The 22,157-nt window shown below is 39.3% G+C and overlaps 1 protein-coding gene across 5 annotated transcripts in view; it reads left to right on the top strand.

Moving 5' to 3' along the window:
- Positions 1-22,157, top strand: part of Dync1i2 (dynein cytoplasmic 1 intermediate chain 2) — a 50,868-nt gene that overhangs the window by 26,047 nt on the left and 2,664 nt on the right. For all 5 annotated transcript variants that reach the window (XM_029471876.2, XM_029471869.2, XM_029471865.2 and 2 more), the window contains 9 exons: positions 8,983-9,078; positions 9,310-9,472; positions 9,584-9,683; positions 10,099-10,224; positions 11,065-11,211; positions 11,590-11,703; positions 12,001-12,134; positions 13,117-13,261; positions 19,995-20,135. In XM_029471876.2, coding sequence (XP_029327736.1) covers positions 8,983-9,078; positions 9,310-9,472; positions 9,584-9,683; positions 10,099-10,224; positions 11,065-11,211; positions 11,590-11,703; positions 12,001-12,134; positions 13,117-13,261; positions 19,995-20,135 — 1,166 coding nt within the window. The remainder of the gene's footprint in view (positions 1-8,982; positions 9,079-9,309; positions 9,473-9,583; positions 9,684-10,098; positions 10,225-11,064; positions 11,212-11,589; positions 11,704-12,000; positions 12,135-13,116; positions 13,262-19,994; positions 20,136-22,157) is intronic.

Raw genomic sequence — 22,157 nt, 5'->3', positions numbered from 1 at the left:
AATCTTAGACATTGGTGTTTCAGAAATAGGAGATATAAGCATACCTAATGAAATAAATAATAATTATAAATAGTTTTCTTATAATCATGTCAGGGTTAGCCACTAAGTATGTTAGGATTTTGGAACTGTTGGCAGTGTGGACATTTTGCATAAGGCATTATGGGCCATTATAAATACTCTAATAGTTCATGTATAGGGAGTGTTTTTCCTATTATAGAAATTTGGAAATGATAGCCTAATATTTAATTTATCTTTAAAAGTTTCAGTGAGTTGAACACACACAAGCTCTAGATAGAAATTGGTTGTTGTTCCCCAGTATGGATTGTTTGGGGCGAGGCCTTTAACATTGGGAGGCTTGAGCTTTGCCGGCTTTCCCATGAGCCCAGGACTGTCCCTTCCTCGTAGGATGCATGTGTGGGTACTCGCTGCTCACCTAAAGGAATTCATCAGGGTTGCCAACTGAGGAGAAACTTTACCTACCTGGGAGAGTTCAATTTCTTGTTTCACTATGAAAGCAGCTACTGAGAAATACATTGTGTTTAAGTGTTAATTGTTGATGAAATTTGGATGAAAAGGTCTGATGAGTCCAGTATGTACTGAGTATATCCTGATCACTACGTGGTCTTAGGTAAAGATTATAGAGTCCACATCTAGGATGTCTGATGCTCTCTGTGGCTTTGTGGGTACACACACACACACAAAGCCTTGATTCTTATTTGCAGACAAAGAAGCTAAAAGAAGAGGTGATTATCAAGGCATAGCAGGTAGTAACTACTATTCCAGACCAAGTGTAACTGACTCTAAGTTGTACTTTGTCTCTTGTGTTGCTACGAAACAGCAAGTTTTGTGTATTTATGATAGTAACCTATACTAAGTAGCTTTAAGGGTTTTTTTTTAAATTTTATTATATGTAAGTACACTGTAGCTGTCTTCAGATAGTCCAGAAGAGGGCGTCTGATCTTGTTAGGGATGGTTGTGAGCACCATGTGGTTGCTGGAATTCGAACTCAGAACCTTTGGAAGAGCAGTCAGTGCTCTTAACCACTCAGCCATCTCTCCAGCCCAAGGGGTTTTTTTTGTTTTTGTTTTTTTTTACATTCCAATACAACTATAGATAGATAATATTTTTTAAGATTTATTTTTTAAAAGATTTATTTATATTTATTTATTATTTGAGTACACCATAGCTGCCTTCAGATACACCAGAAGAGGGCACCAGATGGTTGTGAGCCACCTTGTGGTTGCTGGGAATTGAACTCGGGACCTCTGGGAGAACAGTCAGTGCTCTTAACCCTGAACCATCTCTCCAGCCCCCTTATTATTTTATCTAAGTACACTGTAAGCTGTCTTCAGACAGCACCAGTAGAGGGTGTCAGGTCTCATTACAGATGGTTGTGAGCCACCATGTGGTTGTTGGGATTTGAACTCAGGACCTTCAGAAGAGCAGTCAGTGCTCTTAACAGTTGAGCCATCTCTCCAGACCCAGATAATAAGATTTTATAAAATAGTACCATCTCTTTTTTCACTATATCTCCTTTTAAAAAATATTGACTACAAGTGCCAAGTTTATTAGTTTAGAACTGTAGTTTAGCTACACTTCAAAAAGAGAGTGTGGTTTAGATGGCATATTGGTATGTCTGCATCAGCGAAGTATCATTTTAGTGGTGATCTCTAAGTAAGCACCTAAGCCTGTTCACTGATAAGAGAGCAAACAGAATTTTTCTTCCTTGACAGAAATGCAGGTGACAAGGTGGGTAAACTGAGCCCAATCCCGAGGGCCCATCTGCTCCACAGACTTTCAAGATTTCCTGTGTAGATTAGATTTAGAGGTTCATTTTTTCAGAAGTCCATGTTTGTTTGTTTATAGTCTAGCCAATGTTCATTGAGTTTATTGAGTGTCTGCTGTCTGAAATCACCTTTTCCTTGATTTTGTGATTTAAAGCTTGGATTATCTAATTGGAGAAGAATGAAAAGCATAAACTCACTCAGTCCATGAAGCCTTTCTACCCTTTGCAAGTACTTATAAAAATTAGATAATTTGTTTTTTTTTTTTTTATGTCATTACAATTCATTTCATGTAGAAGTTTAGAGGCCAGAAGGAAAAAAGTTAAGATTTTTATAAGGAAAACACGTTGTGCTTAACTACATTTATTGCTTTAATTTGGCCTCTGCAGACCCAGCCCAGATGGTTACCATTTAACAATTACTTAAGGGGCTAGGAGTGTTGTGGTAGCCATGTTTGCCTCACATTCATGAAACGTTGGGTTCAAGCCCAAGCATTGCAAGTGTTTTAAATTGTAATTATCTGAGAGAAAAAAATTCACCCTAAAAACAAAACCAAACCAAACCTGAAGTCACACACCTGGAGTGTAACAGTAAATCAGAAGGCAGTGCAGAAGCAATGTGAGGGAAACTGGTCTTCAGTCTTAGCAATTTCCTTGTATTTAAATGGTTACACTACCCTGTCAACACTAACCCTTTTAAAAGGCAGCTTCATTTCTCTTTGTTTTTTTCTGTTCTAGCCGTGCTTTTACTGACAAGTGTACTCTGAGTTAGTGGTACTGTTTCTGAATCAAGGTGCTTTGCTCTTTCAGCACCTACTGTGAATGAGATTGACTAAGGTCCTGTGACCACAGTCAATTCCCTTCCCTGCAGGTAAACAGCTTACAGAAGCAGGAGCCATGCTCCTCCTCACTTTCTGCCTTCACCGTTTACAAGTTTTAACTCTTGAAAATAGCATGTTTTTAATCCTCCTCTTTAGAGTAGATTTTGTTGTTGTTTGTTTGTTTGTTTGTTTTTAAAGATGTATTTATTTTATGTACATGAGGACACTGTAGCTGTACAGATGGTTGTGAGCTTTCATGTGGTTGTTGGGAGTTGAATTTTAGGACCTCTGCTCTCTCTGGTCAACCCTGCTTGCTCAGGCCCACAGATTTATTTATTATAATACATAAGTACACTGTAACTGACTTCAGATGCACCAGAAGAGGATGTCAGGTCTAATTACTGGTGGTTGTGAGCCACCATGTGGTTGCTGGGATTTGAACTCAGGACCTTCAGAAGAGCAGTCAGTGCTCTTACCTGCTGAGCCATCTCACCAGCCATATATTTGGTTTTTAATTATTAAAGAAATTTATTTAAAATAGGAAGAAATCCTAAAGGCTCTTTAACCTAACTAGCTTGTTTACATCTTTGGTCCTGGGAAGTTAGCTGATGACCTAAGTTTGCAGTGGGAGAAACCAGGGTTATAAAGTGGTTATAGTGGCAGAGTAGCCTGCCGCTCAGTTCTTAACTCTTTCCTTCCTCCATTGCACTCTGTATGTGGAGAGATTTCTGATCTATCACTTATTGGTTTAATGAACCAGATATTAATGTTGATTAGCACTTACAATGTACAAAGGATTGATACATGTAAACAACTTGGATTCTTTTGTTGAGTAATGTTACTATCTTGAATCCATACTTCGCACTTGTAGACCAAATTTGTGGGCCTTCTAGTAAATGATATAGGATAGCTTTATCTAAAATGAAGTGTGTTTTTTGTTTTGTTTGTTTTTGTTTTCTAGACAGGGTTTCCCTATGTAGCCTAGGCTGTCCTGAAACTCAATCTGTAGACCAGGCTGGCTCGAACTCAGAGCTCCACCTACCTCCACCTCCTGAGTGCCGAGATCAAAGGTGTCCTCCACCTGGCTCTAAAATGAAGTTTTAAAAGGCTCCAAAATAGTCCATTTAACGAATTAGTTTCAACCTTTAATATGTGAGAATGTAAGTAGAATTAACATTATGTTATTTGTTCTTAATTTTGAACTCTAAAGGGTTTACATCAGAATAAAAGTATGCCCCCTCAAAAATGTAATATTTGATAAGATTATAGATAACTAGATTACTAATGATATCAATACAGCCAAAATAAAATCCAGTTTTTCTATTTAAAGACAGATGTGCTGAGGTGTCTGGAGAGATTGGTGGTTAAAAGCTGGTTGCTCTTCCTCACTCCAGCTATCACGTGAGCACAGCTGTCCATAACTCCAGCCCCAGCAGGCACCAACACTCTCTTCTGGCCTCTGCAGGTACTGCACATATGTGGTGAACAGACATACATGCACATAAAATAAAGATTAAAAATAAGACTATGGAGAGGTGGCTCAGTGGTTAAGAGCACTGACTGCTCTTCCACAGGTCCTGAGTTCAAATTCCAGCAACCACATGGTGGCTCACAACCATCCGTAACGAGATTACAGTGTACTTATTTATAATAATAAATAAATCTTTTAAAAAAAGAAACAAGACTATGTTGAGACAAATCCCATGCCTAAATAGATGGCATATGCCTTCTACTTATTCTTTTCTTATCCCCCAAACATTATATCCAAGTTCAAAATACTCAAGATTAAAATGTCAGCGCTATTTCCGTTGATGAAAATACAAATTATTAAGCAAATACAAGTGATTCTATTCAAGAAGAGGGGGGGGAACCAAAACTAAGAAAGGAATGAATTTTATGGATATACTGATACAACTTTGTTCCTTTGGAAACTGTCTTAAATATCCATTTGATTTGAAGGTATAAGAAGATAGATTCAGGGCTGGAGAGATGGCTTAGCAGTTAAGAGTACTATCTGCTCTTCCAGAGGTCTTGAGCTCAATTCCCAGCAACCACGTGTTGGCTCACAACCATCTGTAATGGGATCTGATGCCCTCTTCTGGCACTCAGGTATATGTGCACATAGAGCACTCATAAAATAAATACATCTTTTTAAAAAAGCAGCAGAAGAAAATAGATTCACAGGGGGTAGGCAAGATGGCTCAGTGGGTAATGATACTTTTGCTGCCAACCCTGATGACTGGCTTTGATCTCCAAGACCCACATTGTGAACTTACCTCCATAAGTTATTCTCTGACATTCACATGTCCACTGTGGCACACATGGGCCCAGGCATGTGCCTATACACATACATACACATATTAGATAGGTAGGTAGATGGATGGATTAGATAGGTAGATGGATGGATGGATGGACAGACAGATAGATTTTTAAGGTTATATAAAAAATATTAAGGGAAAGTCATTCCTGTCTGGTCTGGACTTTTAACCTACTGATTGGGGAATTCCCACTGCTGATATGTGTTTATAGGGATACTTAGAAATTGAATAATTTCTATGAGCCACAAATTCCCTGGTTTAAGTTAGGAATTCATCATAAGATATTAAATCATCTTAAAAGGGTACATACCAAGATAAATATAAGACTAACAATGAACTGGTTACCAACATTAATATTTCCTGAATAGCAATGCACTAGAGATGGGATTTATTAACTTTATGCTGAAAATTATAAGGGATTTATAAGTGACAGTGTTTGTTTATTATGGACTTTCTACGATCTTGCATTTTACTGTTTAAACACAGATACTGTAGAATTAGTCAAAAGTGTACTCTATGGCTTCTTAAACGCACCTTAAGTATGAATGGCATGTAAATAAGAGAACCTGTTCAGAAGACGTCTTCCTTCAGTTGAACAGAAGCCACCCATTTCACAGATGATTTAACCGGTTAACCCAGCACTTTGCTGATTGTTCTAGCAACTGGAATTTCACTCCTTGCTGTTGTCTGTAGGGCGGCTTAATTTACACAACAGTTTTCTTTTATTCTCACCAAAATGCATCACAAATTTGGTGTTAACTCAAAGTAAAAATCCAGTGGTTCATTAAATTTAGTTCACCTGCATTTCACAAGAGATGGGCAGCTGCTACTTCTCTGAGCTCTTTCCTGCTCAGCTGAAACCTTAGCTTCCCTCTCAAGGAAAGCACGGAGTTAATCACTTAGCACAGAGCAATGAATATTCATCAGTAAAGTGATGTGGTGGGGCAGTCTTCCTGATCACTTACCGTCTTCCAGTTTTAAGTATGTTATAGCTTACCGTGTAACAGGGAGTGTCTGAGGCAAGCTTTACAACTGTGGTGTTGAAATCTGGGGCTGCATTAGTGGTCCTATGATAGCATGGTTGTAAAAGTACTTATTAAGAAGGGCATATTGACTCAGAGAAACATCTTGTACTTGAGATACATATATGTGTGCATGTGTGTAGTAAATAACCTACTATTATGTATGTGTGTGTGTGTATAGATACACACACATAGTAGGTAATTACTTAAAATATCCTTTATAGTGAAAATAGTCTATTTTTGTAGAGTTTTTTAGAGCAGCCTAATGTTTGCTTTTATATTCTTGGATAATTACTTAAATGGCCTTTCTGAAACTTGGTTTAAGTATTAATTACAGTTTTTAAGTCCATGTTTAATCATTGTAGAAAAGGATATCAGTTTATTGATTCTAAAATGGAATTCTAAGGGGTGTGTTTAAGGAATTGCTGTTAACCAACCACCTGTGTTGGCAAATGTTGTGTAGCAAACATACACAGATCAGCGGCTAACACACTTTATCCACATTAATGTTTCAGAAGGAAAGAATGTCTGTATGAAATCTTTCCTGTTAAATATGCACATTATGCAGTCACTTAGCACTAAAATATGCTGACTATATGCATTGCAACAGGAGTTTGACACCCATCTTTGGGAATGGTAAATAGGAGTGGGGTAGTACAACCAAGTAGAGGGAGGAGACAATATGGGCTGGAGTCTGTCATTTATAAGTCACCATGCTTGAGAAGGACTTGTGCTGGATCCAGGGTGACTTTATATCCATAGTTTTAGAATTTACATACAGTGAACCTGGTAGTTAATAGAATTAGGAAAGCTGATGGTATTAGCAAACGCTGAGGTATGTTTTTTCCTTATACTAAATGTAAAGAGAAAAGCAAGGAGAAAGAAACCCACAGTGCTATGAGAGCAACACTCATATTAAGTTATTCTAGAAGTCAGCTTATAAGTAAGTGTAATTAAATTATTTCATTTCAGTGCCCTGTAGATGATTCTCTGGCAGAGTTGCAGCCTAATGCTGGAACAGTACACGATAGAGTCACCATCAGACACACTGTTTGCAGATTAATAATCCTTTGTGTATGAGAATTCATCTAAGAAGGAGTAGTGTCTTTCTGTTTCTCTATGTGATTATTTTGCCCCAAAAAAGCTTTCATTTTTTTAAGTAGCACAAAAGCTGTAATTGGCATGCTTTGTAAGGAAGTGTCAGTGTGCAAGAGAGTGGCGATCACTAAGAATTCTTTTAGGTGTTCTTTCCCCTTTGCGCCACCGCCTCCTCAGCAGGGTCACTGAGATCACTAGCTTTTCTTGAAATGGCCATTTTCACTGGCAGGTGCATTATACCCTGTATTTTCAGATTGTTTTTCCATTCTGAATGTTTGGCAGGTTGATTGCTCTGGCTGCATTGACGGAGAAAGGGCTGACAAATGCGGTTGGGCTGGCTGAAAAGACAGTGATTACTGTTTTCCTTTGTGGCTGATTGAGGCCCTTGAAAGGAAAAATTTTAACCTTCACCATTTGGTTCAAAAGTATGAGCATATATTGAAATCACTCGTGCCATTTATCCCAGTTCTGTAAACTTGTCAGACGTAAAAATCGCTCAATTTCAAGTAATGTAGGATTGGCATACGTCATTATCATTCTGATTAAGTTGGAGGTTGTATCATTGTGTGCGTTATACAGTGTCATTTAAAGCTTTCTCTGCACAGGTACAGTTATATTTTTATTGCTTAGACTATAGAGTTGGAAAGATTTTCTTAGCTCTCTAAATCTAACACTGTGTGTGGTTTGGCAGCTGGTGTGGCCTACAAGCTGCATTTTGTTTGCAGGGTAAAGGCTTGTCTGTAGCCTCCTGGAGTGTGGGTAATTGCACAGGCTCACCATTGGGGAGAGACACAGGATTGGAAGCAGTCAAGCGGAAGAATGTTATGCCATCCCCTTGCCACCTTGCAGCAGAAAGACACAAGCCCAGCAGTGCCATCTGGTTGCTGCTATCTAGTCAGCTGGCCTGACTGCTGGGACCATGACTTGGCAGCTGGTTCCCATCCTTGACCGTTCTTTTGTGTAGGTTGTGTGTGTGTGTGTGTGTTAGATCATTTTGTACATGGGTCAGGGAAATGACTATAACAGACAAGGAAAGCCCCTTTCTGAATAGGCTTTCATTACTGGAGATGGACTCTGTTGCAGATGCCTGCTGCCATTCCCTGATACACAACTAAGATGTGTGTGGGCAAAAAAAAGACATGCTCCCCCACCCCCCTTTTTATGATTTCTACCTTAGTTTGTAGCAAAAAGAGATGGTAGACAGGGTTATATAACTTACATGTCCTATAACATTTTTAAATAAATTATTTCAAGTTATATACTAGTTTGGGGATTTATGAGATTTGATAATTTTTAAAAGTCTTATAAACATTGTATATATTCATTTATTTTTATTAAAATTAAAGAAAACTGTGTTAAGTGCTTATTGCACATCACACAGTGATAGATAATGAGGCTCGCATTTAAAATGACAGAATAGAAAATGTGATCTCAAAGCTATTATCTTTAGAATCTGCCTCTCAAATAGCAACCTGAGAGTTAATGTAAGCATCGTTATGTCCCAGGAAGACCCATCAGACACTGATGGTTTCAGATCACAAGGAAGCATCCAGCTCTGTGGGCTGTTTTAGACATTTGATTTTCTTCATTCTGCCGCATTAATGTGTCAGCATGCTCCCTCCACAGAACTGTGGAGGAGTCGCATGTTGTTCTGTCTAGAATAGTAATGCTTGGAGGCTCAGACTCCATGAGGAGTCATCCTTCTTATAGCTCACTCGTGCTTCACATGGCTACAGAATAGGATAACTCTGGATGAGGTACCACAGGTATCTTAAAATTCAAGTTTCCCTTTCATTCTTTAAGTTGGTGCTGGTAAAATTCCATTGTCTGTGGCTGTCTTTACAAGTGCTTCACCTTGAGAGAGTTGTGATGCCTCTGAGATAGTGCCTCAGAGTCAGTCTACAGCTGACTGTATTAAGCTGTCTTTGTTTATTGTTCAGATGAGGAGGAGGAAGATGATGTAGCGACCCCTAAACCCGCTGTGGAACCTGAAGAAGAGAAAACGTTGAAAACAGACGAAGAGAATGATAGTAAAGGTACCTTGATATATTTAAGGAATTTTTGTTTTATTTTTGTTTTGCTGAGTCCTTTTTAAACTTGTTTTATTTTTTATGAGTTAAAGTAGAGTAAAATGCTCTAAATCAAAGAGGTGAGTTTCATTTCAAAAGAATATGCGGCACTTCTTGAACCATAGTATAATAGTGAGTTGACAGGATTTAATTGGCCTAAATCATACTTTAAAAACAAAGACCAAACTTTTTTTCCAGCTCCCCCCCATGAACTAACTGAAGAAGAAAAGCAACAGATTTTACACTCGGAAGAATTTTTAAGTTTCTTTGACCATTCTACAAGGATTGTAGAAAGAGCCCTTTCTGAGCAGATTAACATCTTCTTTGACTACAGCGGGAGAGATTTGGAAGACAAAGAAGGGTAATATTGAGTTCTTAAGACCATGGCTTCTGCAGCCTTAAAAGTATGTTAATATTAAGAATGACACAAGTTATAATGCTGTCTCTTCTGGGGGGTGATCTCTTCCTGTAGGGAGATTCAAGCAGGTGCTAAGCTGTCATTAAACCGACAGTTCTTTGATGAGCGATGGTCAAAGCATCGAGTTGTTAGTTGTTTGGACTGGTCATCCCAGGTAAGTATAAAAAATCAGTTGTTATAACTCACTTTTTAATTCTAACTAGCATAGAGTTTTATTTTGGTTATAAGACTTCTTGTAATTAAATCAGTGTGTGTCACGTTAAATAAATAATACTGGGTGGTGTTTCTGACATTGCCATTGTCACATTGACTCCCATACCTTAGAAGAAAAAATTGAAACTGCTTTTAGATTTGAAATTCAGGACTTTATGTTCAAACTCAATTTTGCTAATTTAATTATCCACTAAACACTTGTATAAAAATTAAGCATTTTAAATGTTAAATTGTGCTACTTTAAAATTGGACTAGCGTCTTGGTGAGAGTAACTATGAACAACTTGATAGACAGCTAGGACGTAAAATAGTTCTTACTCTTCCTACTTTGCTTTCCTTCTTGATTCCTGTGAGCAGTATCCAGAATTACTTGTGGCTTCCTATAATAACAATGAAGAGGCTCCTCATGAGCCTGATGGTGTGGCCCTCGTGTGGAATATGAAGTACAAAAAAACTACCCCAGAGTATGTGTTCCACTGCCAGGTAAGGTCGTCCTTCAGCTGTCTTCCCACGTTTAAGGATTCATTCATGAATTTAGACAAGTGCCTTTTTCCTTTTCCCATCAACATGATTTCATTGGATTGGCATTTACTGAACCACACCATATTTGCAAACAGCTGTCACACACAAAGCTGAGCACTCTCAGTTCAGTATGATCTGCCCTTTTTAGCTTTTCTAATATCTCTTATCATGGTTAAGCACACCTAAAGTCCTTTGCAGTTTTGACTTTCTGTTACTGTGATTGACCATATAGACAGTCTTCTGGAATGCGTCGTTCTCACAGGAAGTGGGACTTACTACAGAATATATAATTAGACCTCAGCCCCTGAATCTCTTAGTCATGGCCTGAGGAGTTGCAACTAAATAGTTTTAAGTAAAAACATGTGGTTGAAGTAGGAAGTAGATGTAGATTTTTTTAAAGTGGATTTAGCAAAACTTAGAATTTGTGACTTTTACTGATTGTATAAGTTAAAATCTTAATAGTGTCATAATTCAAAATAAACACTTCAAATCAAAACTAATATATTCTTTACTGTCATATTATAGTTAGAGGTCAGTCACAGGCCAACTTTGCTTTAAAAACTGAAATTGATTGAAGCAAGTTTTATTTTGTTTGATAACCATGTAAACATATAAAGATCACATTTGACTTTTGAACAAAAACTATTATAGTTTTTTCTTATAATTTTCAAATAGAATAGATTGTTCTTAAAACTTCTAATACCTTAAGTTATAGGTAAATATTTCTGATAGATTTGTTTTTCTAATTCATTAGACTTTCCTCGCTTAAATCTTAAATACAAAAATCCTGCTTTTTTGCAGTCAGCTGTAATGTCTGCTACATTTGCGAAATTTCATCCGAATCTTGTTGTTGGAGGTACATATTCAGGCCAAATTGTGCTTTGGGATAACCGTAGCAATAAAAGAACTCCTGTCCAGAGAACGCCGCTGTCAGCTGCTGCACACACAGTAAGTAACTAGTTATTTCCCTAGACTTCTGTTGGCCTTTACCACCAACGATATAGTCCTAGGAGAGTGACTTCGACACGCTTCCTTGTATGGAGGGTGCATATATCACAAAGTCCTCTGTTTTCTAAGACAACCTCTTATTAATGAACAGAATATCAACAAACTTCATGTTAAAGCTCAGTCAGTGATGGGATGCTGCCCCAGCAGTGCTCGCTCAAGGTCCTAGGTTCACCTCCCAAGAGCAACAGAACAAAAGCTGGCAGGTTAACAAACCTGTTTTGATAGGAATTGGAATACCCGTAATTAGACTAATTTTTTTCTGGGTTTTGTTGTTTGTTTGTTTGTAAATAACCCCTGAAAACTGTTTTATGTCTTTAGCACCCTGTCTACTGTGTAAATGTTGTTGGAACACAAAATGCTCACAATCTGATTAGCATCTCTACTGATGGAAAAATTTGTTCCTGGAGTTTGGACATGCTTTCCCATCCACAGGTAGGTTAAACTTAGGAATGTGAAAATTGGAAGTAAAATTAGTTTTTAATTTCATATGTACCCCCACGTGCATTTTATCATAAGCTATTTTTATACTATTGCACAGATTATAAATCCAAGTGGTGTGTTGATAGTTTAAATATATCTTACCAAAACTTTTTCATTTAACTGAGGTAGGTAGGTTTATATTAATAGCATATTAAAACAGTAGCATGCAAACTAGTTAAAACTAGAAGATTTGTAATAAAATTTGAAAATAAAGCTCTACAAATTAATTTTCTCATTTTTTTCCTCTAGGATAGCATGGAGTTGGTTCATAAACAGTCAAAGGCAGTAGCTGTAACATCTATGTCTTTCCCTGTTGGAGATGTCAACAACTTCGTTGTGGGCAGTGAAGAAGGTTCTGTGTATACAGCATGCCGCCATGGCAGGTAAACTTAGTAGGAATTAGACATTGTTTAGAATTTTCCCTTGAGTCATCTCATTGAAACAGCTTGTTCCGTATTTAAGTAGAATCCTCTCCTAGACTTGGGACATTAAATTTGGGCAATGAAAACTTGAGTTAATTTTTTTTTAACTGTAGTAGTTTGGATTCATGTGCTTTTGGATTGTGTGGGTTGCAGTATGTTGTAGGGATCTGTGTGTGCTGCATATGCTCACAAGTTACTGTGGGAGGTGTGTTCAGCAACTAGAAATGCAGTGTGTATGTTCCACATATTGGCCCTCAGGTTCATAAATGTGATTGTCGCCTGTTTTCTGTTTAGGTTCATTTGAACTTTGAGTTTTAGTATGAGCCTTCTGATAATGGTATAGCAATGTCACTACATATGTTAAGCTGACGAATAGTTCTCCTACTGTTCAGTCTGTTTTGAAATTGTCTAGCTGTTCTTTAAAAGCATTGAGCATCTGGACCTCATTTCCAATATAGATTGCCTTCATTTCAAAGCTTTTAATTTAAAGTAGTCCAGATTGTTTCCTACATAGCATCCCTACACAGCATCCTTTGTCCTTGTTTTACCACCATGGATATGGTCTTTTGAGTTCTCTTGTCAACAGCATGGTGTTTATGGCTCTAAAATGCCCCTGCTATATTAGTAGTGTTACCACATCTGAATAAAGTGGCATTTGTTATAAGTTACGTTGATAAACTATGAACCCAGAATTGTGTTTGAAATTAATTCAAAGTCTGCTGTATAAACCCATGATATGATACATTGGCTGGGTGTGATGGTGCAGGCATTTAATCTCAACACTCTGGAGGCAGAGGAAGGTGTAGCCTGGCCTATGTAGTATGTTCCAGAGCAGCTCAGGCTGCAAAGACTGTCTTAAAAATGAATAAGTAAAAATGTTAAGAAAATAATATGTGGTGTACTTCCAAGAGAGGTCCCTAACATGTTCACTTTTATGAAATAGCAAAGCTGGAATCAGTGAGATGTTTGAGGGACACCAGGGACCCATCACTGGAATCCACTGTCACGCGGCTGTTGGAGCAGTAGACTTCTCCCATCTGTTTGTCACTTCGTCTTTTGACTGGACAGTTAAACTTTGGACAACTAAGGTATCTGAAGCGTAGCATTCTGCTCATTTGGTCAATTTCCTGACACCAGGTGGCGCTCTAATACTGCAGGGAAAGGCATGCTCTTAAATCCTAGAGGGCTTGGAGTTGCTTTGCAGTAAGCAGAACCCAGTAAGTAGTCACACAGTGTAACAAATACGATGACCCCACAAACAGTTGATGAGTAGGCTTCCTCCCACCTTAGGCTTCTCAAGCAAAGATCTGTTTACTCTGAATTGTGTTGGGGAGAAGGCCCTGGTATCCCCAATACTCCCTCATATAATTTCATCCAGCTTCACACAAAAGCCATTCATTTGCTCTGTGGAGAGCTATGAGACTTAATTCAGGACTGTAGAGGTTCACAGAGGTGATGGGAAATAGAGAAAAGACAGAGAGCATTCACAGTAAGTCCTGTACAGGACTACACAGTAAACTTGAATCACTAAGAAATCATTGTGAAGGCACACCTGTGTGTTGTCTTAGTGTAGTATAACTAGCTTGGTTTATTGAAACTTAGTAAACTGGTTACTTGAAATACATCCTTAGTGATGAAAGTGTTCCCCGTTCCTCCAATAATTCCAGTGAGTGCAGCTTGGCTTGGCCAGTGACAGTCTCAAAGACAGAGCTTAGGGAGCGTGACCTCTGTGACAGACTTGGTCATTTTGCTTGACCTTATTTAATATTTAATTTTAATTTACTTGCTTTCCAGTTCTTCTGCACAATCATAGTGTTGCTAGTAAAACTGCACACTCAGTGTACCCTAGTCTATGTAAGCTGTGTTGTAGGCCATGTCTTTCTTGTCAATCTACTTTATCTTAATGTTGACTTCTTGAATCCTTCACCATGAAACAAAGTTTGGAGCCATGCTGTGGTTCTTGAAGATCTTTGAGAAAATCTAGTATTGTTAAGAGATGCTTTCTACTGTAGTGAGCTGGTTGTGTGCTTTCTAAGTTCCGGCCTCAGCATCCAGAGGATACTCCATGTTCACTCTTGTCCTGTCTTGGGCCCCACTCTCAGCCTAACAAGAGATGATTTAGAAAACAGCCTCACAGAGCTTGCCCTCTAAAATTGAGCATTTTCAGCTTTGACATTAACAGACACAAAAATAGCACTTAAGTCTATGAAGGAAATATCTAGAAAAGTGCCTGACACACTGTCCAGCACGCAGCAGGCATCATTCTAATTGGGTCAGAGCCTAAGTGCATTTAATCATTCTTCTCATTCATCCTTGGATCTTACACGGGAGAAAGGGGAGAGAAAAAGGAGTCTCACAGCCAGGAGCAAAGACAAGCATGATCTACAACTCTGTATATATGGGAAAATATATACTCTGCTCGTAAGCAAAGCAAGATGCAGAATCACAAAGATAAAATCTACCATTTCCACAGAGGCTTCAAATATCCATATAAGTTGCAAGATTTCTGGGTGTGTTTTCTCATGTATTAGCCCTATGAGAGTCAAGACACATTCTTGTCTAGCTTCCTTCCTATTTTGGCTATTTGGTGACTGAGTGGTTGACTTTTAAATGTCAGATATTCAGTTTGCCAGCGTCATTTAAATTTGAATATACGTTAGTAGGATTTGAAGGGCTCGTCTTGCCTGTGCTAGCAGGCTGATGGGCATTTGGTTTTGTGGTTCTATATAGATGCTTTATTAAGAGTTTGTGTTTTTGTTTTCTGTTTCAACACAGAAGTTGCTTTTATTTATTTGTGTTTGTGTGTGATGTATGTATTGTGCATGTGTGTGAATGCAGGTGTGCTGTGCCAAAGGGCACAAGGACAAGCCACAGGACAACTCCAGGGCTAGTTTCTTCTGCCACCTTGCCAGACAGACTATGGCATTTCGATCATCAGGCCTATGCTCGGGCACCTCTCTCCCCTCAGCCATCTCCCCTGCCCCAGAAGAGAGTTAAGTAAGAACGATAGGCAGGCATCTCTCTTTTCCTCACTAATTCAGTTTTGTTGTTTCTTTGATTCACTCTCAAATATGATACATACTCTCCCCTGCCCCTAACACCCTTCCTTGTGGCCAAAGGATGAGCCAATATAGAGTAGTATATTTTTACATTATATATGACCAAGAACCCCCTAAAATATTAACAGAATTGCATTAGCCTATGTTGTTTTTATATAGTTTAGTGATAGTACACTTGTCTACTGTGTATGAGGTCCTGAGTTCAATCCCAACTCCGGAAACAAATAAACAAAAAGACTAAGAATTACTATCTATTAGTTTGTCCTTTCTGCAAACAGTTCTGTTCTGAGTGGTCAAGCAGCAATGTGTGCTAGGTAAATGTGTGTGTGTGTGTGTGTGTATGTATACATGTATATGTATGTGTGTATATATATATATATATATATATATATATATAGCCACACTTGGGTCCTCAGAGTCAACTGATTCAGACTGAACATATGCTTCCTAGTTTAGGTGTTGTTGTGTATCTACCCTTTTAAATAATTGGATCGAGGCCCTGCCTGTGCTGAATAGTGAGCAACGCTAAACATTAAATAGGGTTAAAAGACATTCCCATTGCTTAGAAAAAGAAATGTTCCCTGGGCGATGGTGGTTCATCTCTAATGAAGACTCTGGAGGCAGAGGAGGGAGGATCTCTGTGAGTTCAAGGCCATTCTGGTTTACAGAGCAAGTTCCGGGACAGCCAGGGTTACACAGAGAAACCTAGTTTCAGGGGAAAAAAGAAAAGAAATGTTCACATAGTACAAGTTAAAATGAACATATGGTTTGAAACTGAGGGAATGTCTGAGGGAAAGCTGGCTGATGCTGCAGACCCAGTTCCGCCTGGTGGCACTTACCACAGTAGTTGCTACAGGCCAGTGTCTAGCCTCCTTTGCATATTTAGAAACTCAATTTTGTCAGCTACTGGAATTGATTAGATGGGGGAATGCTGAATGTAACTAACAGGCTCCTAAGACACTGGTACATTGGAGAATGTCAATTTATTAATTTACAGTCAGAAACTTAACTGCCAGAAGGGCCCAGATATTCCTGCTGGCCTGGCCAGCTCATTGTTTCTCTGTAGACTACCCACATGGGAAGCCAAATTATAATCAGAAGATTGCTTGGTGAGCAAGGAATTAGAACAGAAGGAGTTTTATCATTTGAATATTCAGTGGCATCAAGCTAAGATAGCTTGATTCATTGATCTTCAAGTAAAGATAGCCTTGCCATGGGGTAGTTGATTCTCACAGTCTGTTGTGTGAGACTCCCTCTCTCCTGGACAGTGCTGAAGTGGTACTATCTTCATTTGCTTTGTAAGACTAGTTTTCATTAGTTTTAATAGATATACTCTGCAAAGATTATCTTAATCAGGTGATATGTGAAGTTATTCTTGACCTTCGACTGATTTATATGTGAGTGTGTGTGTTTACATGTGAGTGTTTACATGTGTGTGTTTACATGTGGGGGTATGTGCAGCAGATTGGGGCAGAAGCATGGGATCCCTGGAGCAGGAAGTTTGCTGGATGTGGGTGTTGACCTCAGCAAGGGCAATACATGCTCTTAACCCCTGAGCCGTCTTTCCAGCCCTGTAAAGATTTCTTTTCAAGGAAACTTGTTTATTTCTCTTATCATTCAGATTGACTGTGGAGACTCTTGTCTAGAACTTCCCAATCACCCCAGCTTTGAAAACAATTCTCTGTATCAGGTTATTGTTGGTGCTGTAGCTGTTTATCACAGAGCAGCTTGAAATGACAGGAATTTGTTATCAGTTTAGGAGGCTGCTTAGCATTGGAGAGTCTGAGAATTTGTTCCTTGCTTGTGTCTAGCATCTAGTGAGTGCCAGGAATCCTTAGTGTTCTTTGGCCTTCAGCTGTAATCACTGAGGTCTCTGCCTTTGTCAGGAGCACGTGACATTCTGAACCTGTTTGCTTCATTAGATCTATATCCACATTTGCACTACTATGACTGTAAGTCATAGTAGATGTAGTCCACCCTGATACAGTATAACCTGTGTAACTTGGTTACATTTACAAGTCCTAGACAGACATGAATTTAAGGGCAACATGTCCCACCAAATACAACCACCAATTTGAAGCCTTTGCTATGCGTGACTCGTCTGAAAGCCTGGAGCTGGCTGCTGGCTGGACTGGAGCAGCAGGCTGGGTCCCTCCCATCCCTCTCCAGCTCTCCCTGCAGCCTCCGTGCTATTTAGGCAGAAGTGCTCTTCAAAGTAAAGGAAGATAGCACTTTAAAAAGATAGTTAAAATGTTCCACTTGGGATTTTAATTTGTAGTATTATATACTAAATTACTGTACTATGAAATATTATTTGGTGTTAAATATGTGCATTTTCTCAGTGGGGTAAAACTCTGGCTAATCCTTAGATAACTATGTTTTTTTTTTCAATTAAGCTAAAGAAAAGAGTTTTAAAATAGTCACATTTTAAATTGAAAGACTTTTTTTTTTATTTCTTTTACATACTTTTAAAAATTGTTATCTTTTCAAAAGTGGTGCTGTGGGGTACACGCCTTTAATCCCAGCACTTGGCAGGCAGAAGCAGGCAGATTCTGAGTTTGAGGGGCTATACAGAGAAACTCTGTCTTGAAAAAAACAAAAAGCATTTTTTAAAATAAGAAATTGTAATCTTTTACCCAAGCTATATAGTAGTCCACTGAATAGATTAAATATTTGACCTATCCATTTCCTGAGATGGTTAGCAATCTTCTTTTTATTTTAAGTGTTTTAATCTAATTTTCATATTGCTTTTTAGATAGTTTGTGGTTTGTAAAAAGGAGTATATACTCATCTGGTTTGCTGAGCACTGTGATTGCGAGTCTCATGCAGCTGAGTATAGTTCCAGATTGTTCTCTCCAGCCGTGAAAATAAAGAGTTCATGTGTCCATTCTGCTGATGATACGTGGGTTACTTCAGCTCCACTAGGAGAAGGCATTGTCTCTCCCTTTTGTTTTTTATGTCTTGCTATGTAGCCCGTAAGTTTGAGGCTATGTAACCTCAAATTTATGATCTTTCCAAGTACTGGGATTACAGGGGTGTACCACGATGCCAGGTCATAGTTATCTTTTGATGGCATAAACAGTCAGTTCTGCGAGCATACACTTAGCGTAGAATGGCTTGGTCAGAGGACATATATATGTGTCCAGCTTGAAGAGACGGTGCCTGGCAATTCCAAGTGAGTCTGCCAGTTCCTGATTCACCAGTGGGTATGTGTGGTCTGAGTGCTCTGCACCCTTGTCCCTCTTTCAAGTTTGCTGGTGTTTTTCCTTTTAACCTTCCAATGGGTGAAGTGACATTGCCAGACGTTTTCATGAGCGTCATTGTGATTAAGCACCCTGCCATGACATTATTGCCCGTTTTGTGAAATGTTCATGACTTTGCCCTTTTTTGCAGTACTTGACTTGAACTCAGGGTCTAGTATGTGCTGGGCAAAGGTTCTACCACTGGCCTGTGTTCAGCATGTAGGTCATCGCAGTTTTGTTTCCTCCAGTGTGAAGACTGACTCTAGTGCCTCCAGAAAGCTAGGCCCGTGCTCTGCCACTGAGCTAGTCCCCAGGCCCCAACACAACACATTTTCACTGATACATGGCTAGCATTGTTAGCAACTTTGTTTTAGGTGTTTGGTGATAGGCCTTAAAACTGCCTGGAAATGGGCTATCTGAAGTAGTGTCACAGTGGTCAAAGCCACTCATTAGTGTGCGGGAAACACCAATGAATTCCCTCTGGGGTGGCTTTACAAACGCTCATCAGGTGAGCGGATACACGTTTCAGGCTGAGCAAGCTGGGTCGCTATTCTCATAACAGTGACTTTAAAAGAAAAAAATCCTATCCTGTGTTTGGCTTAGTTTTTAAAAAAAAAAAATTGTTAATTTGTCAGGGGTGATGTTTTGTTGTTTTGTTTTAGTTTTAGTTAAGCATTATGGGCTACTATAATAACCATTATATTGACATTATCGTATCTTTTTTTAAAATTGGACTGGTAAGATGGCTTAACAGGTAAAGGTGTTTTCCACCAAGACTGGCAACATGAGTTCAAGCCCTGAGACCCACATGGTAGATAGAGAACTGCCTCCCTCCCACAGGTTGTCTTCTAACCTCCATACCTGCTCCCACACGCAAGTCTGTGAGCTTTAAGAGTGTGAGACCCAGATGAGAGCAGGAGACCTGTGTGTGAGACCCAGACGAGAGCAGGAGACGGTGCTTCATCACTTGTACCTGGACTGCTCAGTATACTTGGAAAGATGGTGAACTCTCCTGGACTCTGCTGTTCTCAGACTGCTCCGTATCACAGCACCAAATGTGCACCTGCGCCATGGCTGTCAGTCCCTTTTTCCCACACAGATGCAGATACTGTTTGGGTCTTACAACTTGCAGAGCCTGGCTTCCCCTGGCTTATAGTCGAAGTCTGTCTCATTTTTGCTGGAGACTCTGTGAGGCTTTGCTTTTGTTCTCCGTGTTGCTTTATCTGCTTCCATATGGAGATTTCCAGGAGAGTCAAGTCCAGTCCCTCTGCTGTCATCTTCCAGGAACTGCTCACTGACAAGTGTTCTAAGACTCCTTTTATCCCCTTTTCAAAGACAGTATGACCACTACTAGCTAGCAGGAAAATGCCACCTAGTACTTAGTTCATTAGGGAGACAGTCTAGGCTGAGTTGGTATGAAACTGCCTGTAGGATCTCTGGCGTGTGTCGGGGATGAGTGGGTAAGGATTTCTGTGCGTCTCATGTGCTGACTGTGCTAAAAATGATCTTTTCCTTTTCAGAATAACAAGCCTTTGTACTCATTTGAAGATAATTCAGACTATGTCTATGATGTTATGTGGTCACCCACCCACCCAGCCCTGTTTGCCTGTGTGGACGGCATGGGGAGACTGGATCTATGGAATCTCAACAATGACACAGAGGTGAGCTGGGAAATAACAGAAAATCTGGGATTTATTGAATAATTTGTGAAATTTCTTTTATCCCATGGAATGTAAAAGTGCTCTGTGATTGTAGCTTCATCACAAAGAAACCAAATAAGCTTTGTCCCCTATATAACAAACAGCATGCTGTGCTGAGCTGAAGGGAGAGACAGCTCTGCCTTGAACACTGGGCATTCTTACTGCGGGAAAGCAGCACCGTGCTTCCTGTGCAGGCGAAGTCTCCATGGGGGCCTAGACTGTGTTTTCGTTCTTAGAAAACAGAGAGTTGTGCATTGTCAGAGTATGTTAACCATCATTCTGAATTCCCTGTCAGCCTTGATATATCATCCATAAACACTAGTCTTAGCCTAACATGTTTGAAAGAAAGCTAATGTATTTCGATGGCCATTTTCCACGAAGGAAGGATTAATGATAAAGTGAACATGGAGCTGGGTAGGATGGCACATGTAGGTAAACCCAAGACTCAGAAGGCAGAGAGAGGCAAGAGTGTCAATGAGTTAGAGGCTCCATACATGGCAAGATCCTGTCTCAGAAATCCAAGGCCTGGACATGTAACTCAGGTACAGTATTTGCTTAGCATGTATGAGACCCAGGGTATAATTCCCAGCATCATAAATACTAATACTAATAATGTAGAAACTATCACATTTCTTAATTGCTATACCAAATTTGGCAATGCAATTTAACTGTGTCTGTGAGTTACCCTTAGCTAGTTTAAAGAGGCCTAAAGTGTTCTTAGGTCCCTGTATTGCCTCTGATTAGCAGACACGATGCTAACAATTGTCAGTAGTAGTTGTGGAAGAGTCACTGGTGCCCGCCATCTCTCCTGATTCCTGGTGGCATCTTTCCAGATCCCTGGAAGTCAAGAACTTAGTTATACAAAGATGAGAAAGGGAGAGATATGTTGGAAATGCAAGAATTTTAATACTGTTATTATCTACTATTCATTAATTTGTTCATTCATTCATTTATGTATGTATGTGTGTGTTTGTTTATTTGGTAAGCTGACTACATAGCCCTAGAATGCAGTGTATGGGCTAGGCTGGCTTTGAACTCACAGGTGTCCTCCTGCTTCTGCCTGACACCCCCACCCCCGTGCCTGGTGTGGGGATTAAAGGTATGCACCACCATGCTCTGTCCAAGTTTACTTTCTTAGTTTGGATTTTTCTACCAAAAATTTATGGCTATAATTTAATAAAGATTTTTCTCTTAATGGTTTGATTGATCTCTCTGGTCTAATAGCTTACGATTAACTGATGTAAGCACATGGACTACTTTGGTCATATTTCCAAACCTTAAGTTTAATGTCTGCCTCAGTGAATGTTAGTTACGCTGAGTGTAGACGTGCAGTCAGATTCCAGATGTGCCACCCCGTGTATGTGCTGTGTCCTCCCTGCCTTGGAGCTGGGCCTTGGAAAAGCTATTTGTACCAACAGTGTGAACTGTTCGTAGCAGCTGCTGTCTGTCAGATTAATTGGTTTTAGCTGGGGAAGGTACAAGCTGCAAAAGTAATTCCTCTCTTTTAAGACTGAACTGTGATCTGTTTATGAGGGAGTTGGAAATATTTTCTTCTTAAAATGAGTTTTACTTACATGTTTTTAAACAACTTGACTGCTTAAAGAAGCTAAACATAGAGGGGGGATGGTATGGGGGACTTTTGGGATAGCATTTGAAATGTAAATGAAGAAATACCTAGTTTAAAAAAAAAGCTAAACATAACCCTTTACTAATGAGATGCATGCAGCCATGTAAGAATTTCTTAGATAGGGGCTGGAGAGATGGATGGCTCAGTGGTTAAGAGCACTAACTGATCTTCCAGAGGTCCTGAGTTCAATTCCCAGCAACCACATGGTGGCTCACAACCATCTGTAATGGGATCCAATGCCCTCTTCTGGTGTGTCTGAAGACAGCTACAATGTACTCTCATACATAACATAAATAAATAAATCTTTAAACAAAAATTCTTAGATAAGTACTTTGGATTTTCCTAACCCATCTTCA

The sequence above is a fragment of the Mus caroli genome, unplaced genomic scaffold, assembly GCF_978045245.1.
Source record: "Mus caroli unplaced genomic scaffold, Mus_caroli_1 scaffold_2, whole genome shotgun sequence".
NCBI lineage: Eukaryota > Metazoa > Chordata > Mammalia > Rodentia > Muridae > Mus > Mus caroli.
Note: the sequence above shows the minus strand (reverse complement) of the source record. Positions and strands in the feature narration are given on the sequence as shown.